A 19,930-nucleotide genomic window follows, 5' to 3' on the forward strand; every position below is an offset into this window, starting at 1 on the left:
TGGGGACCTGTCACCCTAAGAAATAATTGCAAATGTATTTCTATTGTGTTAGTAAAGTAAAGTTTATTTTACTCAACTATCTTAACTTTACAAAACCTTGTTTCCCTCAGTCTTGGAATGACACAATCACAGCAAGCAGGCAGGTGCCATTTTGTGGATACTGTTAGTAAGACATGCTTTGCATCATCCCAAAACCTTGTTTATGTGATAAAATGGAGGACTAAATGCTCAGGCCTTTGCACTGGCTACACAATTAGATGGTGTTGAGGGAGGGAGGGAGTATATGAGAATTGTATTGACATCTAGGAAGAATCTAGTGCTGAAAGGAAAGTTATTGTTTGCCCCATCTCTACACCTAAGGCATAGAGAAGGGGTGGTCAATTTGATTGACATCTGGGATTTTTAAATGCCTTTATAATGGGCATGGATGTGGTAATAAAAAAAAGGAATTTGGATTTCATGTTTAATTTGAAAATGACATTTACAATATAGCATTTTATGTCCCCTTTAATAATAATTTACAACTGCTTAATTTGCAGATTACAGAGATGTTTATAATAACAAAATGCCCATTGCTTTTAATATGCACATTAATTATATTGCATAATTTGTATACAATGGGTACTAGCTGTCTTGGTTTTTTTTATTTCTTTGTTACTGCACAATAAAGCTTTATACATATTTAAGTGGCAATATAACCAGTTCTGCTTAACAGCAATTAGGATTATAGTTATATGTCAGTTCTTTAGATTAGTCTATCAGCAATGGATTATGGGTGTAGGTGGTGAATTAATGTTACTAATCTCCATGGAAAACACATACATTCCTTTTAAACTAAAATGCTTTAAATTTGTTTTGCAAATTTGGCTTTTTTCAGTTTTGTCTTTCAAATTTGTAACGCACAGGCTATTTCCTTTTCAGTCTTCCTGTTGTTAAATCTACTGAAGGCCAAAGCATTAAGCAATTCAAAGCCTTGAGAAATGTTGTGGTCAAAATGCCCTTGACATAATGGGAAACACTGTGCCTTGGATTTTCTGAGCAGCCTCCAACTAACAAACATCTGACACAGGCAGTGTTTTCCCATTCATTTAATGGGAATCAGGTGCAGAACAGTGTTTTGACTACCGTGGTGCTCCCTGATAGCAGCATAATGGTGAAAAAGCCTCATAAGCCATGTCTAAAATGGCTAAATGCAGAGTACAACTTTTGAATAACAGATTTAAATCAATCTGTCAAATACAGAGTACTGATGTAGAACTATTTTACACCTCATTCTGCAGACAAATTTCAATATGGAGGGGGGGTGAGATGTGTAAATTGAGGCACACAGGTTAACTGCTACATAGCAACACTTGGAGCACATTCTGCCAAACTATACTAGCCTTGAGTTAAAATAAATAAATATTTACTAAAAGATTCCTTTTTGCTTTAAGTCACTGGACTCACTTTAGGGCCCCCATAGGTGTCAAGTCAAAGTGGTTTTTTTTTTATTTCACCATGCATTTCAAAACACTACTGCAGTAAAACCCAGGTCCAAAGCCTTGTGGGTATAACTAGACAGAATAAAATGGAATTCACTAGCTCATGTGCCCAAATGTACCTCTCAAATGTGCATCTAACGCATTAATATGTCTGTGTGTAAGAGCCCTTATGTCCTTGAGCCTTTAGCCTAAAACTTAGATTCTGAGGTCTATGGGGCTGGAAACTTGCACCTGAATATCCACTTACATTTAGCAAGCATAATAATAATGCACAGACAAAATGTATAAAACAAAAAAAACACTTTATTGCAACTGAGATCTTCAGTTAAACTTATCGCAAAAATCCAATCTTTTGGCGCTTTTTTCCTAAGCTTTCTTCTTGATTTAATGCACTCTGTAGAGATGTATGTAATGATTTAGCAACACGTTTCCCTGTCTAAAGAAAAACAAAAAGAAAAGAAAATGCTTCTGATGAAACAACATTTACAAATATTCACACTAAACCTAGAAAGTACACCATTTCATAAGACACCCACAATTTAGTGGCATATTTATTATAGTCTGAAAGCCAACATCACTGGCGATGCTGCCCATAGAAGCCAATCAGCAATTTGATTGGCTGGGTCACCTACAAGTTGCTATAGGCAACACACTGGTGATGTTGGCTTACACACTGTAATATGCTCCATGCTAAAAACTGCACCAGGCTAGGGTATTTCTGTAGTCCATCAATACCACCTTCTTTTTTTTCCCATTTTCTCTTCATTCCACTCTGGGCAGGTACATGTATTGTAGATTGAAAGCTGAACTTATTCGCAAAAAACAGACTTTTTTCAGACAGGAAAGTGGAGAAAGATTGCAGTAGATCAGCTTCTAAAAAACATACTTCAGGCCAGCACAGTTTTTACCTGTGGCATCAGGTAAGCAATTATAACCATCGGGGCAGTTCCTAACTTTCAACTTTCTCCCCAAATGAATTTTAAGAGCATAGGTATTGCAAGTCCTAAAGCTTGGATTCAAACTTTGTATTTTAGCTATCATGACACAGAATCTGGGGTATGCAACAGAAATCGAAGTGCATAAGCTGCAGATTTATGGGAGAGTTTGCCTTTTGGAATGAAAATGAATTCTTTAATAATTAAAGCTCATCTGGAGAAAGCAAAGCAATGTTAGAGGATGAGTTATGGCGCTCCCTCTCACTTGCAGTTACAGTTATTGAGAATGTTTGTTAAAGCAGTTAACACTTCAGAACTGTGGTAAAAAAGTTCACAATCACAATTTCCATTCCTCCAAATTCAATAAACCTACTACATATTTTAATGGCTTTCTAATATACACAGTTCTGTTTATAATATATTTGTGATTTCTGTTTTGGAAGTTTCTTACCTCGATCATTTCAAAGATGCTCTCAGGATCAAGACTGCCTTTCCCTATTTTCCTCATGCAAGTCAGGATACCTTTGCTGGTCACTGCAATGAGGAGACTGGCCACAGAACAGGCTTCTTCCTGTAATGTGGCATCTACAACATGTCGATGGCCTATCTGTAAATTACACAAATACAAATTAAGCTTATCAATATCAGATACTTCTTTTTGTTTTTACTTAATATATTATTTTTATAAGCCTGAAACAATGGCATTCTTATGTATTTGAAAAGACTGAGCTGATTTTTTTTTTTTTTTTTTTTTTAATACCCTTGTTACGTTTAAAGTCACAAATAAAACAGTTGATACTTACCCTACTCAGTGTTACAATGCAGGGAACATTAACAACATTCAGTCGCACACAGTCATAGGGATCATCTGACAGTTCGAAGTCTTTCCCACCTTCATCATCTTCCAATATTCGCACTTTAGGTATTCTAAACAAACAGTTACAGTAGTAATTTGCAGTATATCTTGGTATAAGCCACAAGAACCATGGATAATTCCAGTTTGTTTTATAGGAAATAATGTACACTTTGCTGTAAATTCTGTACATATTTTACTCTTCTGGGCATGCAGGAGTCTACATTACACATCTAATTAAGTGGAAGCTTATTTAAATTTCCAATTAAAAAAAAAACCACACTAGCTGAAACAAAACCAAGCTGAATTCAGATGAAGTGGCAATCAGAGGCCAGTTAATGAAATAGAATCCATTACAGCACATTTAGTTGCCTGCTGTAGCAGTGATTTATCAGCAGCGACTAATCTCTCCATGAGGCATTAGCCTAAGGGTTGACATAGTACACATAATATGGTTTAGGACTAAGCGCTGCATGTCGCAACTTGAGCCACTGACTGCTGAGCATAGGAAAATGTGTTTCTCTCTAACTGAACATGTGGATTCTATTGTTTCCAAATGCTAAGCAGAGAACATCAGAAACATTTTTTGCATTGACTGCCTGTTATATTACAGGGGTGTGCTAACATGCAACATAGAGAAAAACTACGTCAAAGGAAAAGCAGAGGGATAAAGAATAAAGCATTATAAAATATGTAAGTTTGTGTAGGGAAGTGTCACGCTGGGCTGTTTTGGGTGCTTTAAGCAACTTGTTTTTATAGGGGATGTCAACTCAAAACAAGATTTTGTCTAATAAAAGAAAATCTAATTCTAAGGAACTTTGTGGATGTCATAGGGACCTTAGATTGCAAACAGGGCAGAGCCTGATGTGAATGATCTATAATCTTTGTAAAGTGCTGCAGAAATGTGTTAGCACCATATAAATGCCATCAAATATATAAATAGAAAATTCCGATATACATTTAAAGAAGAAAGAAAGGTAAAATCTAAGTAAGCTTTATCAGAAAGGTCTATGTAAATACAGCCGTAAGCACTCACAGAAACGCTGCACTGAGTTCTCTGTAAAAAGATTTCTTGTGTCTGTTTTCATCTGCCAGAGACACGCAGCTCACTCCCCTCTCCCTCAAGAATGCTAAGAACTCACTCCCCCCCCTTAGGAATGTGGATCTGAGCCAATCAGCAGGAAGCGGACTCATAGGGGCTGATTTACTAAGACACGAATTCGAATCCGAAAAATTCCGATTGGAAAACGAACATTTTGCGACTTTTTCTTATTTTTTGCGATTTTTTCGGCGTCTTTACGATTTTTGCAAAAAAACGCGAGTTTTTCGTAGCCATTACGAAAGTTGCGCAAAGTCGCAATTTTTTCATAGCGTTAACACTTGCGCGAAAAGTCACGCCTTTTTCGTAGCGTTAAAACTTAAAAGGCGCAACGTTTCGCGCAAGTTTTAACGCTACGAAAAAATCGCGACTTTGCGCAACTTTCGGAATGGCTACGAAAAACTTGCGTTTATTCGCAAAAATCGTAAACACACCGAAAAAAACGCAAAAATACGAAAAAAATCGCAAAATACCGATCATTACGAAAAAAACGCAATCGGACGCATTCGGCCCGTTCGTGGGTTAGTAAATGTGCCCCATAGTCTAACTAACTGAGCATGTACACCGGTCTTGCTCTTGGTGCAGGAGAGAGGCATTATGGGAACTTTCTTTACACACCTCAGCGTTTTTTCTTCCTGTTTGGCTTCTGATCATCTGGTCATCAACAGGTGAAATATAGGGAGACTTAAGGACGCTATTGAGAGAACCGAAGGTATGCCTGCAGCTTGAGATTAACTCTTTATTAGCCTTTCCTTCTCATTTAAATGTATTTGTAAAGTGGATTTAAAGCTATGTTTAAGTACGATCTCTGTTTGCAATAAAAGTTATCATAACAGTATAGTAAGGTGGCTAAAAGGAAAAAAAAAAAAAAACCTCCACAAAAAACCAAAATGGTCAGGTCAGTGCTATTGTGATCATAATGCACCTGGCTCATTCTCATTGGAGAGAATGGAACACGCCACACCTACTTTGGCACCTATGACTGAAAAGCATACAAGTGTACATCTTTGGATAGCAATCACAGTTCCACAGTTACTTAAGGCCAAGTGGAAGCAGCCTCCAAAGTTCTGGTTGCTGCTACAAAACAAAAAGCAAGCAATTTAAGTATAGATACATAGAAAAATGATTCCTTACCTTGCATTAAACAGAGCTGCCTTTACGGCAACTGAGATTGTGTCAAAGAGGTTTCCACCACACTCCAAAAGCTGCAATGAGAATTACAATTAAAATGGTTAAGGACAACACAATAGTACCACCATAAACAAGGTTATGGTCCTCAGTACAGAGAAAATGATTCACTTTCCTTTTTCCATTCAACACAATGTGCCAGTTTAGCATTAGTAATAAGGAACTTGTTCTGTTCAAGGAGATGGCAACAGAGCTAAGTTTAAACAGGCACAACAAAGGAAAATTAGAAAACAAGTCAAATATCTGGCAAGAGCAGAGACTGCTGAATGAAGTCTTTTATGGAGACAAAGAGCAATCCTACTACTGAATAGTCACAGTCTAAGATTTAGGACTGAAAAAACAATGTTGTTCAAATTACCTTACGGCAATAAATGAATTACAACCTCAAATGTTAATCTCTAAGAAAAAATATATTTAATATCGAACCCTTCTTTAATTTATAGTTTTAGACAATCAATTACCTAGTGATTGGTCAGTCTACTATGTACAACATACAATAATAATTACAATTGTTAAAAAAAAAAAAATGTTTTGTTGTTAAAATGTATTTATTTGGGAACCTTTTTTTAAAAAGGAAAGGGATAATGGTATTTAATCATGAATTTTTCAATTCATTAATTCCATCGAAAGTCCAAATTAAATCACAGTGCTGATTTATCAAAAGTTGAGATTGGGGAAAAAAAACCCACAACCTTGAAACTTTTTGCATTTTTTAATGCGAACACTAGCTTATATATTTAAAAAAATCACACATCAGTGAGAATCACATTGTTCCATTAATTTTCAATGAGGCTGAAAATCTTGAATGTTTTCATAAACTGGAAAAATAAATATAACTGCTTAAGAATATTCCTCTTGGCTTTTATTGAACCATGCCAACTTTTACTTGAAGAGTCTTTTTTGACAACATTTTGCTTTTTATACTTTAACAAAAAACACAATCCTTATATTTGTATAAATAACCCCTTAGGCTACTGCCACTGCTTTATTGTACCAGTAGTGTTGGCTTACACACTTTATTGTATATGCCTTTGGGAACTGAAGCCCCTCTGCCTTCCAATGAATCTGTGCACCACCCATTATGACAAGCAGAGAGAGAGAGAGAGAGTCTAGTCTCAGAAACCATCACTTCAGAATCTAACAAGGTGTTGCATTATACAGGCCTAAAAACCGTGGGGAAAATGGTCCCAGGGCAAACAAGACTATCATGGTTTCCTTTCAATCTGAGCACAAAAAATACAGGGTATATTATAGTGTCAAGTTTTTAGGGCAGGAAAAACAAGCATGTGTCAAGTGAAACAGTCATCCAAATACACAAATACCTGCTCCTTTTTACTCACCAAAACATCAACGTAGAGGACCCAGCAATGCTCACGTTCTTGGATGCAAAGTGATTCAAGATCAATGCTGCTTCGATTATCAAATATTTTATACAGCATGAACGCGATTTCTGCACCCAGCTCCTCTCCCCCTCGCCCTTCGAACTCTGGAGTGGCATTAGCAGAACTAAAACAAACCATATTAGAAATACATCAATACATATTATTAGCAGAATATTAACCTGAAGATTCCTCTAACTGGCTGTAAGTTGTTTTTTCAATCTGCAGGGGAAAATATTATTGATGTGACATTTTACTGTTGAAAAGCAGTAAAAGTTTTACCAGTCTCCTAATAAATGTGTGGCCACAGCCCTGGAATAGTACATGTCACTGGCACTGCCTCTTCCTGGCACAATAATTTTAATGGGCAATTAATGAAGTGTGATTTCAAATATAGTTTAGTAACCATGCATAACAAATAATGTGCTTCCCACAATTTGACAGCCTAACAACTAACAAAAATATAATCTCAAAGTGTGTGTATATATGCATATATTTCCACTAACTAGTTAACAGCTTAAACCACTGGTTCAAATCAGTCTTGAGTATGATTTATTGGTAGAAGAAATTTATGAAGATAAATTGCTGGCTTATATTTAAAAATATGGAGTACACTCCTATCCCACTTTGCATAAGGGTACATTGCTACTATTAGTAAAGTGGTATGGGGGGTATACTCCATATTTTTAAATATAAACCAGCAATTTATCTTCATAAATTTCTTTTACTAATAAATCATATTTAAGACTGATTTGAACCAGTGGTCATTATGGGGCATTATACATTCATTTTTGCAAACTGTCCTGATTGAGCCATGTGTTGCCAGTGAAAATGTGCAATTGAATACATCAAAGAGAAACCTGGAACTGAAGGATGTAGGACGCCAGTACAATGTTGTAATGGGGCACAGATTGTCTTAGACTGTGGCATCAATAACATTTTTAAAAACATTGTCACACTGAAATTGTGTCACACTGAAACGCTGAAGACAAAGTTCTGTAGGTACCAGGAAACTAAGTATCCTATCAACCCCCAAGATAACAGAATCCCTTGCCATTACAACCTACCAATGCTCTGTGACACTTCACACACCCATCAGCTGCTGGCCCAGTGGGTACTTACAATTAGTAAGTTAAAATGCAGGAAAATCACCTTATATGACATTAATAATACTTAATATAATACTCTTGCTACATAAAACCTTCCTATAACTGAAAAAGCAAGGACTGACAAATAACTTGTATTTAGCTTTCCTTGTGTAAAGAAAACTTACTTGTGAAGACCTAATATTATATCATTTTATTTTCCTAACTTCAAAATAAACTTACCCCCTATACCATAATGAACCAGTTGCACACAATGGCCAAATAATTATGATAAATAGAACACTTGCATTAGTCCACAATATACTTAGAGGGAAACCAAGCATCTCTAAAACATAGCAATCTTGTTTAATTCTGTAAAAGGTTCTATACCCAAAATGTACAGCCAACGTCTACAGTGACCTTTAGCAGCGTCTTAAATATGCCCAAAAGTTAAAAATATATAAAATTAAATATATAAATATAATTTTTTTTTTATAAAAGCCTTTTCCTAAATAAAAAGTAAAATCCCATGTTCATATTAATTCAGAAGATATGGCCACTAGATGGAGCATCTGTATAAATAAGGAGATTGCTATAAGGCTTTATGGCACCTGGACACATATTGCAGAAATGGTGTTAGTGTACTTTTTGGAATAGCGACAGAGGAGCATTGCTGACCTTTACTAGTTCAGTGCTAGTTGTCACTTCCATTTACAGTGTCTGGTGGGATTAACTCATCATGTTAACATTATTAATCAATTTATGCAAAAAGAAAAAGTTGTCCTGGTCACTACCACAGCAAAGATAACTATTACTTAGAAAAATAAAAACTTAGGCATTGGCACTGTGCAAATTAGGTTTCAGCTTGCATTTTTAGATGATTTGTTTGGCCCTGCCCTTAGGATTACAGGCATCGAGAGTATATCTGTGCGCTCTGATTTACTCTCACTTCGCACAATCATTAACTACTATTTAGAACACTTTCCTTTATTAAGAGGTAGTAATAACACCTAATTGTATCATTCCTTTGTTTGGATTACACACCCACACTACAGACACGTAAGGTTATGTGCACAGCACTACGCCAGTAATATGGATTTTACAATTTAGGAAAACTTCCTTCAGAATAGCCAGTGACTCACACACCTGACTTGTCAGAAGAGGAATTCAGTATTAATCAAAGATTAATCAAATATTTTCATTCAATAGACTTAGAAGACTGGTTAAATTCCTGTTGTTTGTGGTCTAGGATACATTCATATATCTACTGTACTTGCTGCACTCAAATTAGGTGCAACAAAATGTACGTAGAAAGTTTGCACTAAGTCTAGAAACCCAATGCAACTCAAATTCATGGCACTGCTGGTTGTCTGAAGGTGGCCATACATGGGCTAAATTAAGCTGCTGATTCGGACCATTCAGATTTAGTCGTCAGCTTATCTGCCTGTGTTTGGGGCCCTACTACTGGCCCGACTGTTATATGGCTGAAAATTGTCCTGATGTTAATCAGGGAGGTTTAAAAAATTCTGTTGGGATGTAGACCGCATGGGTGTGTTGATGCTGTCCTTGCTCTGACAGCCTCAAGGTGGCATATTAAGGACAGCCTCAAGGTGGCATATTAAGGAAAGATCCACTTGTTTGGCGACTTTGCCAAATAATGAGATTTTTTCATATGCAGCCTACTTAATACTGCATTGTGCTAAGCAGGTCGCTGATAAAATAACATTAACCCAATTATATTAAAACAGTCAGAGAAGATTAACGATCAGCATGAGGAAAATGTAACATTCATTTTCCTCTCTAAAAGTACCAACTGTGATGTGCCCTTATAATTCTATAACAATAGTATACAAAAAATAGAGCAATTTGTTAATTACTATCTACAGAGATTATAAGACATTGCAATTTTTTTTTTTTTACAAAAGCTAATGATTATCATTACACTACATAATAACAGCATGTCACCATTACACAAAATTATACTGCATTTAAGGAACAGTTACACAAACCATGATAACCATCAGCCAGAATGTTGTGAAAGCGTTGAGAATCCTAAGAAAAGACAAAGGGAAACCGTTGTGGTGCCTTCAAGGACCAAAGTTCAGTTCCTTAATTGCCTCAGGTGCTCTGTATTTCACAATATCAGTTATTCTGCAAAATAGTTATGTGCCTTTATCATTTGCTTTCTTCTAGTTTTCCTTTGCTTTCAAGCACTGGCTATATACTGCACATTTAAAGGATAGGCACTTTATTTTAAAATCCCCTCAAATGACTCTAAACAGTCCCCAAAATAACATACCTTTCTCCCTGCATGAAGATTTGTTTCTCTATTACAAGCAGCTTAATGGTATCTCTCTTTTCCTGACTTCCTAGTCTAGAGTAAAGTTCTGTCCCTCATCTAGAGCCTACTGGGCCAGCGCGCCTCATGGGATCCAGGCCACCTGAGGCGGGCAAGTTGAAGCCGCCCCCCTTGCTCTCCCCATGCATAGCTTTTCCACGTCAGAGGGGGGTTGCATCGCTAGTGCAGAGAGCCAAATTTCCGATTTAGAAATCGGAATTTCAACACTTAAGTTACCAGGAGCAGCTTTTTGCTGCCTCTGGTAACTTGTCCGGTGCTGCCGCCTGAGGCGGGTGTCTCAACTCGCATCATGGCAGCATCACCCCTGTACTGGGCACGCTCACTGCCTCTGCTCCAATTAAAATCAATCAGGAATGAGCAGCAGGCACCTCTTTGAGGTCATCATATATGTAGAACGAAAGATTGTAAGAATTGTATATCCTTACACATGGAATCTTCTCAATTCCACAGTATTAGGTACTGCTATATTCACATCTCATGCTACGCCTGATGCGTGTTTCGCCCCTAGAGACTTTGTCACTGACCAGTCAACAAAGAATTCCAGGTAACCTTCTCCAGGCCGTTCCAGCTTTGGTGTCCCCATTTCTGCTTTAACTCCAACAAGAACATCTGTGTGGCCCTATACCATGCAAAAAATGAAGCACATATATAATATCTATTATACAAATATGTATGCTATAGATAAAACAAGGAATTACAGAAAAAAAAAAAACTGGTTCTGGACAACATATCTTAATGTGCTGATTTTAGAAATATGCTATTAGTCACAATGGACTATTGTACTGCCTCATTTATTAAAATATATATGTTGTGTTGTGACAGAAGCGAAGGCATTTGGCTGCACTATTTCTGCATTGGGCTTGATGACACATACAGTACAAGGTGCAGGGTGCAGTACAAAGTAGGCCTGTATTTAACACCTGCCTTGGGTAGGCGTAATTTGCAGAATGGCTATTTGTGCACTTTTAAGACTTTGTACCCCTTAAGCCTTTAATTGTATGTATGTATGTATGTATGTATGTATGTATGTATGTATGTACAGTGGTTTGCAAAAGTATTCTGCCCCCTTGAACTTTTCCACATTTTGTCACATTACAGCCACAAACATGAATCAATTTTATTGGAATTCCACGTGAAAGACCAATACAAAGTGGTGTACACGTGAGAAGTGGAACGAAAATCATACATGATTCCAAACATTTTTTACAATTAAATAACTGCAAAGTGGGGTGTGCGTAATTATTCAGCCCCCTTTGGTCTGAGTGCAGTCAGTTGCCCATAGACATTGCCTGATGCGTGCTAATGACTAAATAGAGTGCACCTGTGTGTAATCTAATGTCAGTACAAATACAGCTGCTCTGTGACGGCCTCAGAGGTTGTCTAAGAGAATATTGGGAGCAACAACACCATGAAGTCCAAAGAACACACCAGACAGGTCAGGGATAAAGTTATTGAGAAATTTAAAGCAGGCTTAGGCTACAAAAAGATTTCCAAAGCCTTGAACATCCCACGGAGCACTGTTCAAGCGATCATTCAAAAATGGAAGGAGTATGGCACAACTGTAAACCTACCAAGACAAGGCCATCCACCTAAACTCACAGGCCGAACAAGGAGAGTGCTGATCAAAAAAGCAGCCAAGAGGCCCATGGCGACTCTGGACGAGCTGCAGAGATCTACAGCTCAGGTGGGGGAATCTGTCCATAGGACAACTATTAGTCGTGCACTGCACAAAGTTGGCCTTTATGGAAGAGTGGCAAGAAGAAAGCCATTGTTAACAGAAAACCATAAGAAGTCCCATTTGCAGTTTGCCACAAGCCATGTGGGGGACACAGCAAACATGTGGAAGAAGGTGCTCTGGTCAGATGAGACCGAAATGGAACTTTTTGGCCAAAATGCAAAACGCTATGTGTGGCGGAAAACTAACACTGCACATCACTCTGAACACACCATCCCCTCTGTCAAATATGGTGGTGGCAGCATCATGCTCTCGGGGTGCTTCTCTTCAGCAGGGACAGGGAAGCTGGTCAGAGTTGATGGGAAGATGGATGGAGCCAAATACAGGGCAATCTTGGAAGAAAACCTCTTGGAGTCTGCAAAAGACTTGAGACTGGGGCGGAGGTTCACCTTCCAGCAGGGCAACGACCCTAAACATAAAGCCAGGGCAACAATGGAATGGTGTAAAACAAAACATATCCATGTGTTAGAATGGCCCAGTCAAAGTCCAGATCTAAATCCAATCGAGAATCTGTGGCAAGATCTGAAAACTGCTGTTCACAAACTCTGTCCATCTAATCTGACTGAGCTGGAGCTGTTTTGCAAAGAAGAATGGGCAAGGATTTCAGTCTGTAGATGGGCAAAGCTGGTAGAGACATACCCTAAAAGACTGGCAGCTGTAATTGCAGCAAAAGGTGGTTCTACAAAGTATTGACTCAGGGGGCTGAATAATTACGCACACCCCACTTTGCAGTTATTTATTTGTAAAAAATGTTTGGAATCATGTATGATTTTCGTTCCACTTCTCACGTGTACACCACTTTGTATTGGTCTTTCACGTGGAATTCCAATAAAATTGATTCATGTTTGTAGCTGTAATGTGACAAAATGTGGAAAAGTTCATGGGGGCCGAATACTTTTGCAAGCCACTGTATGTATATATGTATGTATATATGTAGCAAGAACAAACGGAGCACACCCTATAGAAGTTCAAATGCCCAGGGTGCTAGCAAAAAAATATAAAGTAAGAAAATAAGCTGCACACACCAGGACTTGACAAAAATTATCAAATTTATTTAAGGAAAGAGATCCAACGTTTCAAGCACTAACTGTGCTCTTCCTCAGGGAAAAAAACCAAGAGACAGTAGGAACCCACCCCCTTAAAAACCCACCTCAACAAAAAAGGGCGCCAAAAAGAATAGTGGTAGTCATAGTAACCAGAAGAAACAAATTGTGTAAAAATAAATGATCAAAGGCAAATAGTAAGTAGAACAAGTAAGCAGATAAACTGTATAAGGCACTCGATCGTTAAGAGGTGCACACAGGAGAGAACAACACAATCGGACAGAGAACGTTAGCACATTGGAGAAAGGCAGTCCAACAGTAAAGATAGGCACAGCACTAGTAGTATAGGTGGCAGAGGAGAGAGATTACCGGATCGATCATAGCGAAAAACGTGTATGTATATATATGTATGTATATATGTGGTTCCTGGGTGCAGTCCTTCAAAAAGATTTTTAGTAGATTCACGGTGTTCAGAATCCGCACACACAAGTCATAGAAGTGATTAAGTACATTTTTATTTAGTGGCACAGAACTAACGTTTCGGCTGGCAACCCAGTCTATCTCAAAGTTACAAAGCAATAACAGTGAAATCCTTATATACCATGTTTGGCGGGAACAGTGTTTCAATAAAATAGAAAGCATTTGTACACCACAGGTGAAAAAGAAAAGAACAAGTGATATACTATATACACAAAAACGTTACATAGTAAATAAAAAATATGAGGTTTTTCAATGTCCATTATAGATTGGCGTGTTTCTATACATTAATGAATGTGGCAGTAAAATGGTACAAATACATGGTCAAGAATATTCCTAAGTCTACTTAGACACTTTCCAGTATAACATACCATATATACTGGAGTATAAGCAGAGTTTTTCAGCACACAAAATGTGCTGAAAAAGTCACCCTCGGCTTATACTCAAGTCCCGGACCCTTTCCTAGTGATTCCCGCTGCCCCCGGCAACCCAACAGGCTACCCTGACACCTGCTTGTATACTGAACACTCGGTGCCTTTCTATCGTTTCCTATAGGTCCGTGAGGCAGTCAGTAAAACTCAACTGACCTATAGGAAGAGTTGGCTTTGCAGGCAGGCCGGGCACAGTGATACATGTGCAGTCGGAAGCAGCAGGCCATGCAGACAGTGCTACTTACAGATCAGGCAGAATCCGGTTGTGTAGAGACAAAATACGGAGCCAAGTGATGTCATCTGCGGTACATGCTACACACGCACAGCATGGACAGTATCTTCAACCAGTGATAGAGTTATGACATGAAGACATGAAGAGCATAGGAGATTGTTGTCACATGTACCACACAGCCAGTACTTGCCAGATATTCCTGCAGCTCCTTTAATGTTGCTGTAGGCCTCTTGGTAGCCTCCCTGACCAGTTTTCGTCTCGTCTTTTCATCAATTTTGGAGGGACGTCCAGTTCTTGGTAATGTCACTGTTGTGCCATATTTTCTCCACTTGATGATGACTGTCTTCACTGTGTTCCATGGTATATCTAATGCCTTGGAAATTCTTTTGTACCCTTCCCCTGACTGATATCTTTTAACAATGAGATCCCTCTGATGCTTTGGAAGCTCTCTGGGGACCATGGCTTTTACTGCGGGTTGCGACTAAAATGTCAGGAAAGACCATATAGAGCAGCTGAACTTTATTTGGGGTTAATCAGAGGCACTTTAAATGATGGCAGGTGTATGCTGACTCCTATTTAACATGATTTTGATGTGATTGCTTAATTCTGAACACAGCTACATCCCCAGTTAGAAGAGGGTGTGCACACTTATGCAACCACATTTTATTTTTTTTGGTTTTCTTCCCTCCACCTAAAAGATTTCAGTTTGTTTTTCAATTGAGTGGTACAGTTTATAGGTCACATTAAAGTTGGAAAAAGATCTAAAATGATTTATCTTTGTCTCATTTTTATACAGCACAGGAACCTAACATTTTACCAGGGGTGTGTAGACTTTTGATATCCACTGTATATATATGTGTGTACCATATGTAGGCATGATATGAGTCTGTTCATAGTGTGACATGAATAAATTGGCATACGAAGGAGCAACGCTGGAACCCATACTTGTGCCACCTATTTGTAGAAAATATGAGAATTTGAACTTAAAATAGTTCATAGTTAAGCAGAGTTCCAACAGTTCAAGAAGAAATTCAGAGTTTGAACGTTGCCGGTCTGGAGAATTGGAGAGAGCTTCTTTCACTACATTTAGGCCCTCATTGGTTGGTATAACTGTATACAGTGAGAAGACGTCCATGGCGGCTAGTTTCACGTTGATTGGTAAAGCACATGCTTTACGTGTCTACATAGTTACATAGGGATGAAAAAAGACCATAGTCCATCAAGTTAAACCCATCCAAGTAAACCCAGCACACACAACCTATACTTACCAATCTATACAACCACTAATACTAACTGTAGATATTAGTATCACAATAGCCTTGGATATTCTGCTTGTTCAAAAACTTATCCAGGCCCCTCTTAAAGGCATTAACAGAATCTGCCATTACCACATCTCTAGGAAGGGCATTCCGCAGCCTCACTGCCCTCACCGTGAAAAACCACCTACGCTGCTTCAAATGAAAGCTCTGTTCTTCTAATCTAAAGGGGTGGCCTCTGGTGCATTGATCGTTTTTATGGGGAAAAAAAAGAACACTCCCCATCTGCCAATATTCCCCTCTAATGTACTTGTACAGAGTAATCATATCCCCTCGCAAGTGCCTCTTTTCCAGAGAAAACAACCCCAACCTCATAGCTTAAATCTTCCATCCCCTTTACCAGTTTAGTTGCACGTCTCTGCACTTTCTCCAGCTCATTAATATCCTTCTTAAGGACTGGAGCCCAAAACTGCACTGCATACTTAAGGTGAGGCCTTACCAGGGACCTACAAAGTGGCAAAATTATGTTTTCATCCCTTGAGTCAATGCCCTTTTTTATGCAAGACAGCACTTTATTTGCTTTAGTAGCCACAGAATGACACTGCCTGGAATTAGACAACTTGTTATCTACAAAAAACCCAAGATCCTTCTCCATTAATTATCCCCAACAAACTACCATTCAGGAGATAGTTTGTGTTTATATTATTCCTACCAAAGTGCATAACTTTGCACTTGTCAACATTGAACCTCATTTTCCAGCTTGCTGCCCAGTTTTCCAATTTTGTCAAATCGCTCTGCAAAGCGGCAGCATCCTGCATGGAACTTATAGTTTTGCACAATTTAGTGTCATCAGCAAAAATAGAAACAGTACTCTCTATGCCCACCTTCAGGTCATTAATAAACAAGTTAAATAGTAAAGGACCAAGGACTGACCCTTGCGGTACTCCACTAACCACACTGGTCCAATTAGAAAAAGTTCCATTTACCACCACTCTTTGTAATCTATCCTTCAGCCAGTTCTCTATCCAATTACAAATATTATGTTCTAGGCCAATATTCCTCAATTTGATCATTAACCTTCTGTGAGGTACTGTATCAAATGCTTTAGCAAAGTCCAAGCAGATGACATCAACTGCCATTCCAGCATCAAGGTTCCTGCGACTAAATTAGTCTGGCAAGATCTGTTACGCATAAAACCATGCTGGCACAAACTAATAGTATTGTGAACTGCAATGTATTCAAGTACCCTATCCCTTATAACCCCTTCCAAAAGCTTTCCTACTACTGATGTCAGACTAACAGGCCTATAGTTTTCAGGCTGAGAGCGGGATCCCTTTTTAAATAATGGCACCATGCCAGACCTCAACGAATCCTGAAAAATTATGTGAAGAGGCTTGGCAATCACAGCGCTCAGTTCATTTAAACCCTGGGATGAATCCCATCCGGTCCTGGACCTTTACATGTTCAAGTCTCTTTTGAATTTCCTCCTGAGTGACCCATGCGTCAGTAGCTAAATTACTAGAACTGGGCATATTAAAAGGGAATCCTTCATAACTGGCTCCTCAGATGTATAGACAGATGAAAACTAAGAGTTCAAAATTTCTGCTTTTTCCCCTTTCTCATCAACCAACTTACCCCCACCACCCTGTGATAATAATGTTCCCACCCCTTCTTGCTTCATTTTTTTAACTATTCACAAAATTAAAAAATAATTTTGGATTCTTTTTACTCCTACCTGCAATACCCCTTTCCATCTCTATTTTAGCTTGCCTGATAGCTTCTTTGCATGCTTTATTTGCTTCCTTGTACCTGATGAAAGTTTCTGCTGCCCCAGCTAACTTCAATGTTTTAAAAGCACGTTTCTTCTTACCAACCTCGAGACTAACACTTTTATTTAGCCATAAAGGTTTTGCTTTTCGATGCCTCTCCTTGCTTACAAGGGGAATATACTGTTGTGTATAGCTGCAAAGCAATGTTTTAAAGATGTTCTACGTCATTATTCCTGGTTCTGTTCCCACCAAACATGGTATATAAGGTTTTCACTGTTATTGCTTTGTAACTTTGTAATTTACTTAATCACCTCTAAGACTTGTGTGTGCATATTCTGAACACCATGACTCTACTATTATACAATATATATATATATGCCTAGAGTAAGGTTAGATTCTAACCCAAGCTTGTATGTTCTCTCAGTGCTTGTGTCGTCCTCCCACACTCAAAAAAACAGAGGCAGCTTAATTGGCTCATGATAAAATTAGCCCTACTATATGTGATTGGGATGGGGACCTTAGATTGTAAGCCCCACTGGGGTGGGACTGATGGGAATTACAATTTCTGTAAAGAGCTGTGGAAAATTTTGGCGCTATAAATTTAATATATTAGTATATGGGCAAAAGGCGCAATTGCCCAGGGCCAACCATCAAACCTGCTGTTACCTTTGACTGAAGAATTCCCTAGAAATGGCAGATCACACATTTTAATTAGCTGGAAGAGCTCAACGTAACCATTTACTTTACCTTTCTGTTAAAACAAATGTTCCTTAGGGATTTTAATTTTATAAAAGGTTAGTATTTGCGATTATCTTCTTGCAACACTGTTGGTCCAGGGAAGAGTGGTTGGATCTCATGCCTACTTCACTAAGTATATGCTATTTCTTTATTTCCTGCCTATATATATTTAAGTTCCCATGCTTGAGGGTAGTCATTTTACAAATATGTTAAAATATGTTTTACAATATGTAAGTAAAGGGTAATAATTACATAATGCATAGTATAGTGCAGTCTGGTAATATATTAAAACACTGCATATTTTAATTTCTAGAAATAAATTTTAGCTCACTTACAATCTTCACTCGTGCAGATCCGGTGGTGTTTGACACAACATCAGTCTCCACCTCAATGCATCGGTAGTCTTCACACCCTCGGCCATCTGTACGTAGGTCATCCTACATATGTAAAATAATAAGAGAAGAAAAAAAAAATTATAAATATATTTGTATAGGCAAGTGTGAGCCACATGGTGCATTAAAATATATTAGAAGTCACCTTGGAGTTCCATGACTCGGCACCTATAATATCCTTATACAATAGTGGGTACATTATTCGCTAAATATACTATTTTTAAAGTAAAGGCGTTAATACTAACAAACAATGGGCCAGATCATTAAAGTACGAATTACGAGTACAAATTGCGAAAAATTCACATTGAATGCGAAAATTTCTGATGTGCGTTAATTTTATCGCTTGAATGAATCCGAAACCTTCGTACTCGTTGCAACAAATACGATTCTGTCGCACAAATTGTTGCAAAGTACGAAAAAGTCACGCAAATTAAAGGAAATATGGCAGAAAATACGCAAAAGTTGTAAACTTTGAAAAAAATACAATTTTTTTGTAATTGGACCTGTCGTACTTTAATGAATGTGCCCCAATGTGTATATAAACGTGCACATACAAGTTAACTGTTATGGGAAAAGGGTTTCACAATGTAGAATATGCTACACATTAAGGTGTTTTGAGCCATAAAAAACTTAAAGCTCATGCACAAAACACCTGTGTTAAGCTGGCCATACACGTGGCGATCTGACGATGTTTCGTGCGACAAACGGTCGCACGAAACATCGTCAGATCCGCCACACACCATTTAGGGCTGAATTGGCAGGTAAGGAGGTAGAAACAATAGGATTTCTACCTCCTTCTGCCGATTCAGCGCTGAAGGGAGATCCTAACCTGGCCGATCGGCGAGTCGACCGATATCAGCAGCTTCCTGCGATATCGGTCAACTCGCCGACATACGATACACGCACCGAATATTGTACGAAATGAGGTTTCGTACGATATTATCGGTGCGTGTATGGCCATCTTAAGGCTCAGCATAAAGGAAGCTTATCAAAAACAAGCACAGCTTGTGACCAAAAGGAATGGTGAGCGTGTAGTGAAATTGCAATAAATTGGTTAATTCAACGTGCAAGTGCTGTGTTCTAATTTAATCTATATGAATTAAAGTATTGTGTATTCAAATAATTACTTGTAAAGTGTACAAGTTTAAACATTTATAACTAAAATTGAATTTTAGTGATAACTTATAATAAAAATGCAAATGTGCCAGGCCTGTCCAATACAATTACTATGGAATTACAGATGACTCCAAATGCAGTCACGGACAATAGCAATAATTATCCACATTAGCTTGTAGGAACCGCCTAAACCGTAAATATGCGTTATCCCCACCTGAACACCATGTAAAACGTAGATCTTCTCTGCTTCACTCAGCACCACAGAAGCCATGCTGCCAGTTCTCCGCAGAGTCGCCAATGAGCGCAAGCAACGTCATCAAACCGCGACGGCACGGCTCGCCTTCCCCAATATACCTAAAGAC

At 38.3% G+C, this 19,930-nt stretch overlaps 1 protein-coding gene across 1 annotated transcript; it reads right to left on the reverse strand.

Annotated features, from left to right (window-relative positions):
- Window positions 1-1,767: 1,767 nt before the first annotated feature.
- On the reverse strand, window positions 1,768-19,854 carry exosc7 (exosome component 7). The gene is given in 8 exon segments (NM_001037265.1): window positions 1,768-1,917; window positions 2,868-3,023; window positions 3,220-3,343; window positions 5,503-5,573; window positions 6,897-7,062; window positions 10,904-10,998; window positions 18,396-18,497; window positions 19,783-19,854. Coding segments are annotated over 8 exon segments (876 nt in total). The 5' UTR covers window positions 19,840-19,854; the 3' UTR covers window positions 1,768-1,812.
- Between the last annotated feature and the right edge of the window lie 76 nt (window positions 19,855-19,930).

The sequence above is a fragment of the Xenopus tropicalis genome, chromosome 6, assembly GCF_000004195.4.
Source record: "Xenopus tropicalis strain Nigerian chromosome 6, UCB_Xtro_10.0, whole genome shotgun sequence".
In the NCBI taxonomy this organism is placed as follows: domain Eukaryota; kingdom Metazoa; phylum Chordata; class Amphibia; order Anura; family Pipidae; genus Xenopus; species Xenopus tropicalis.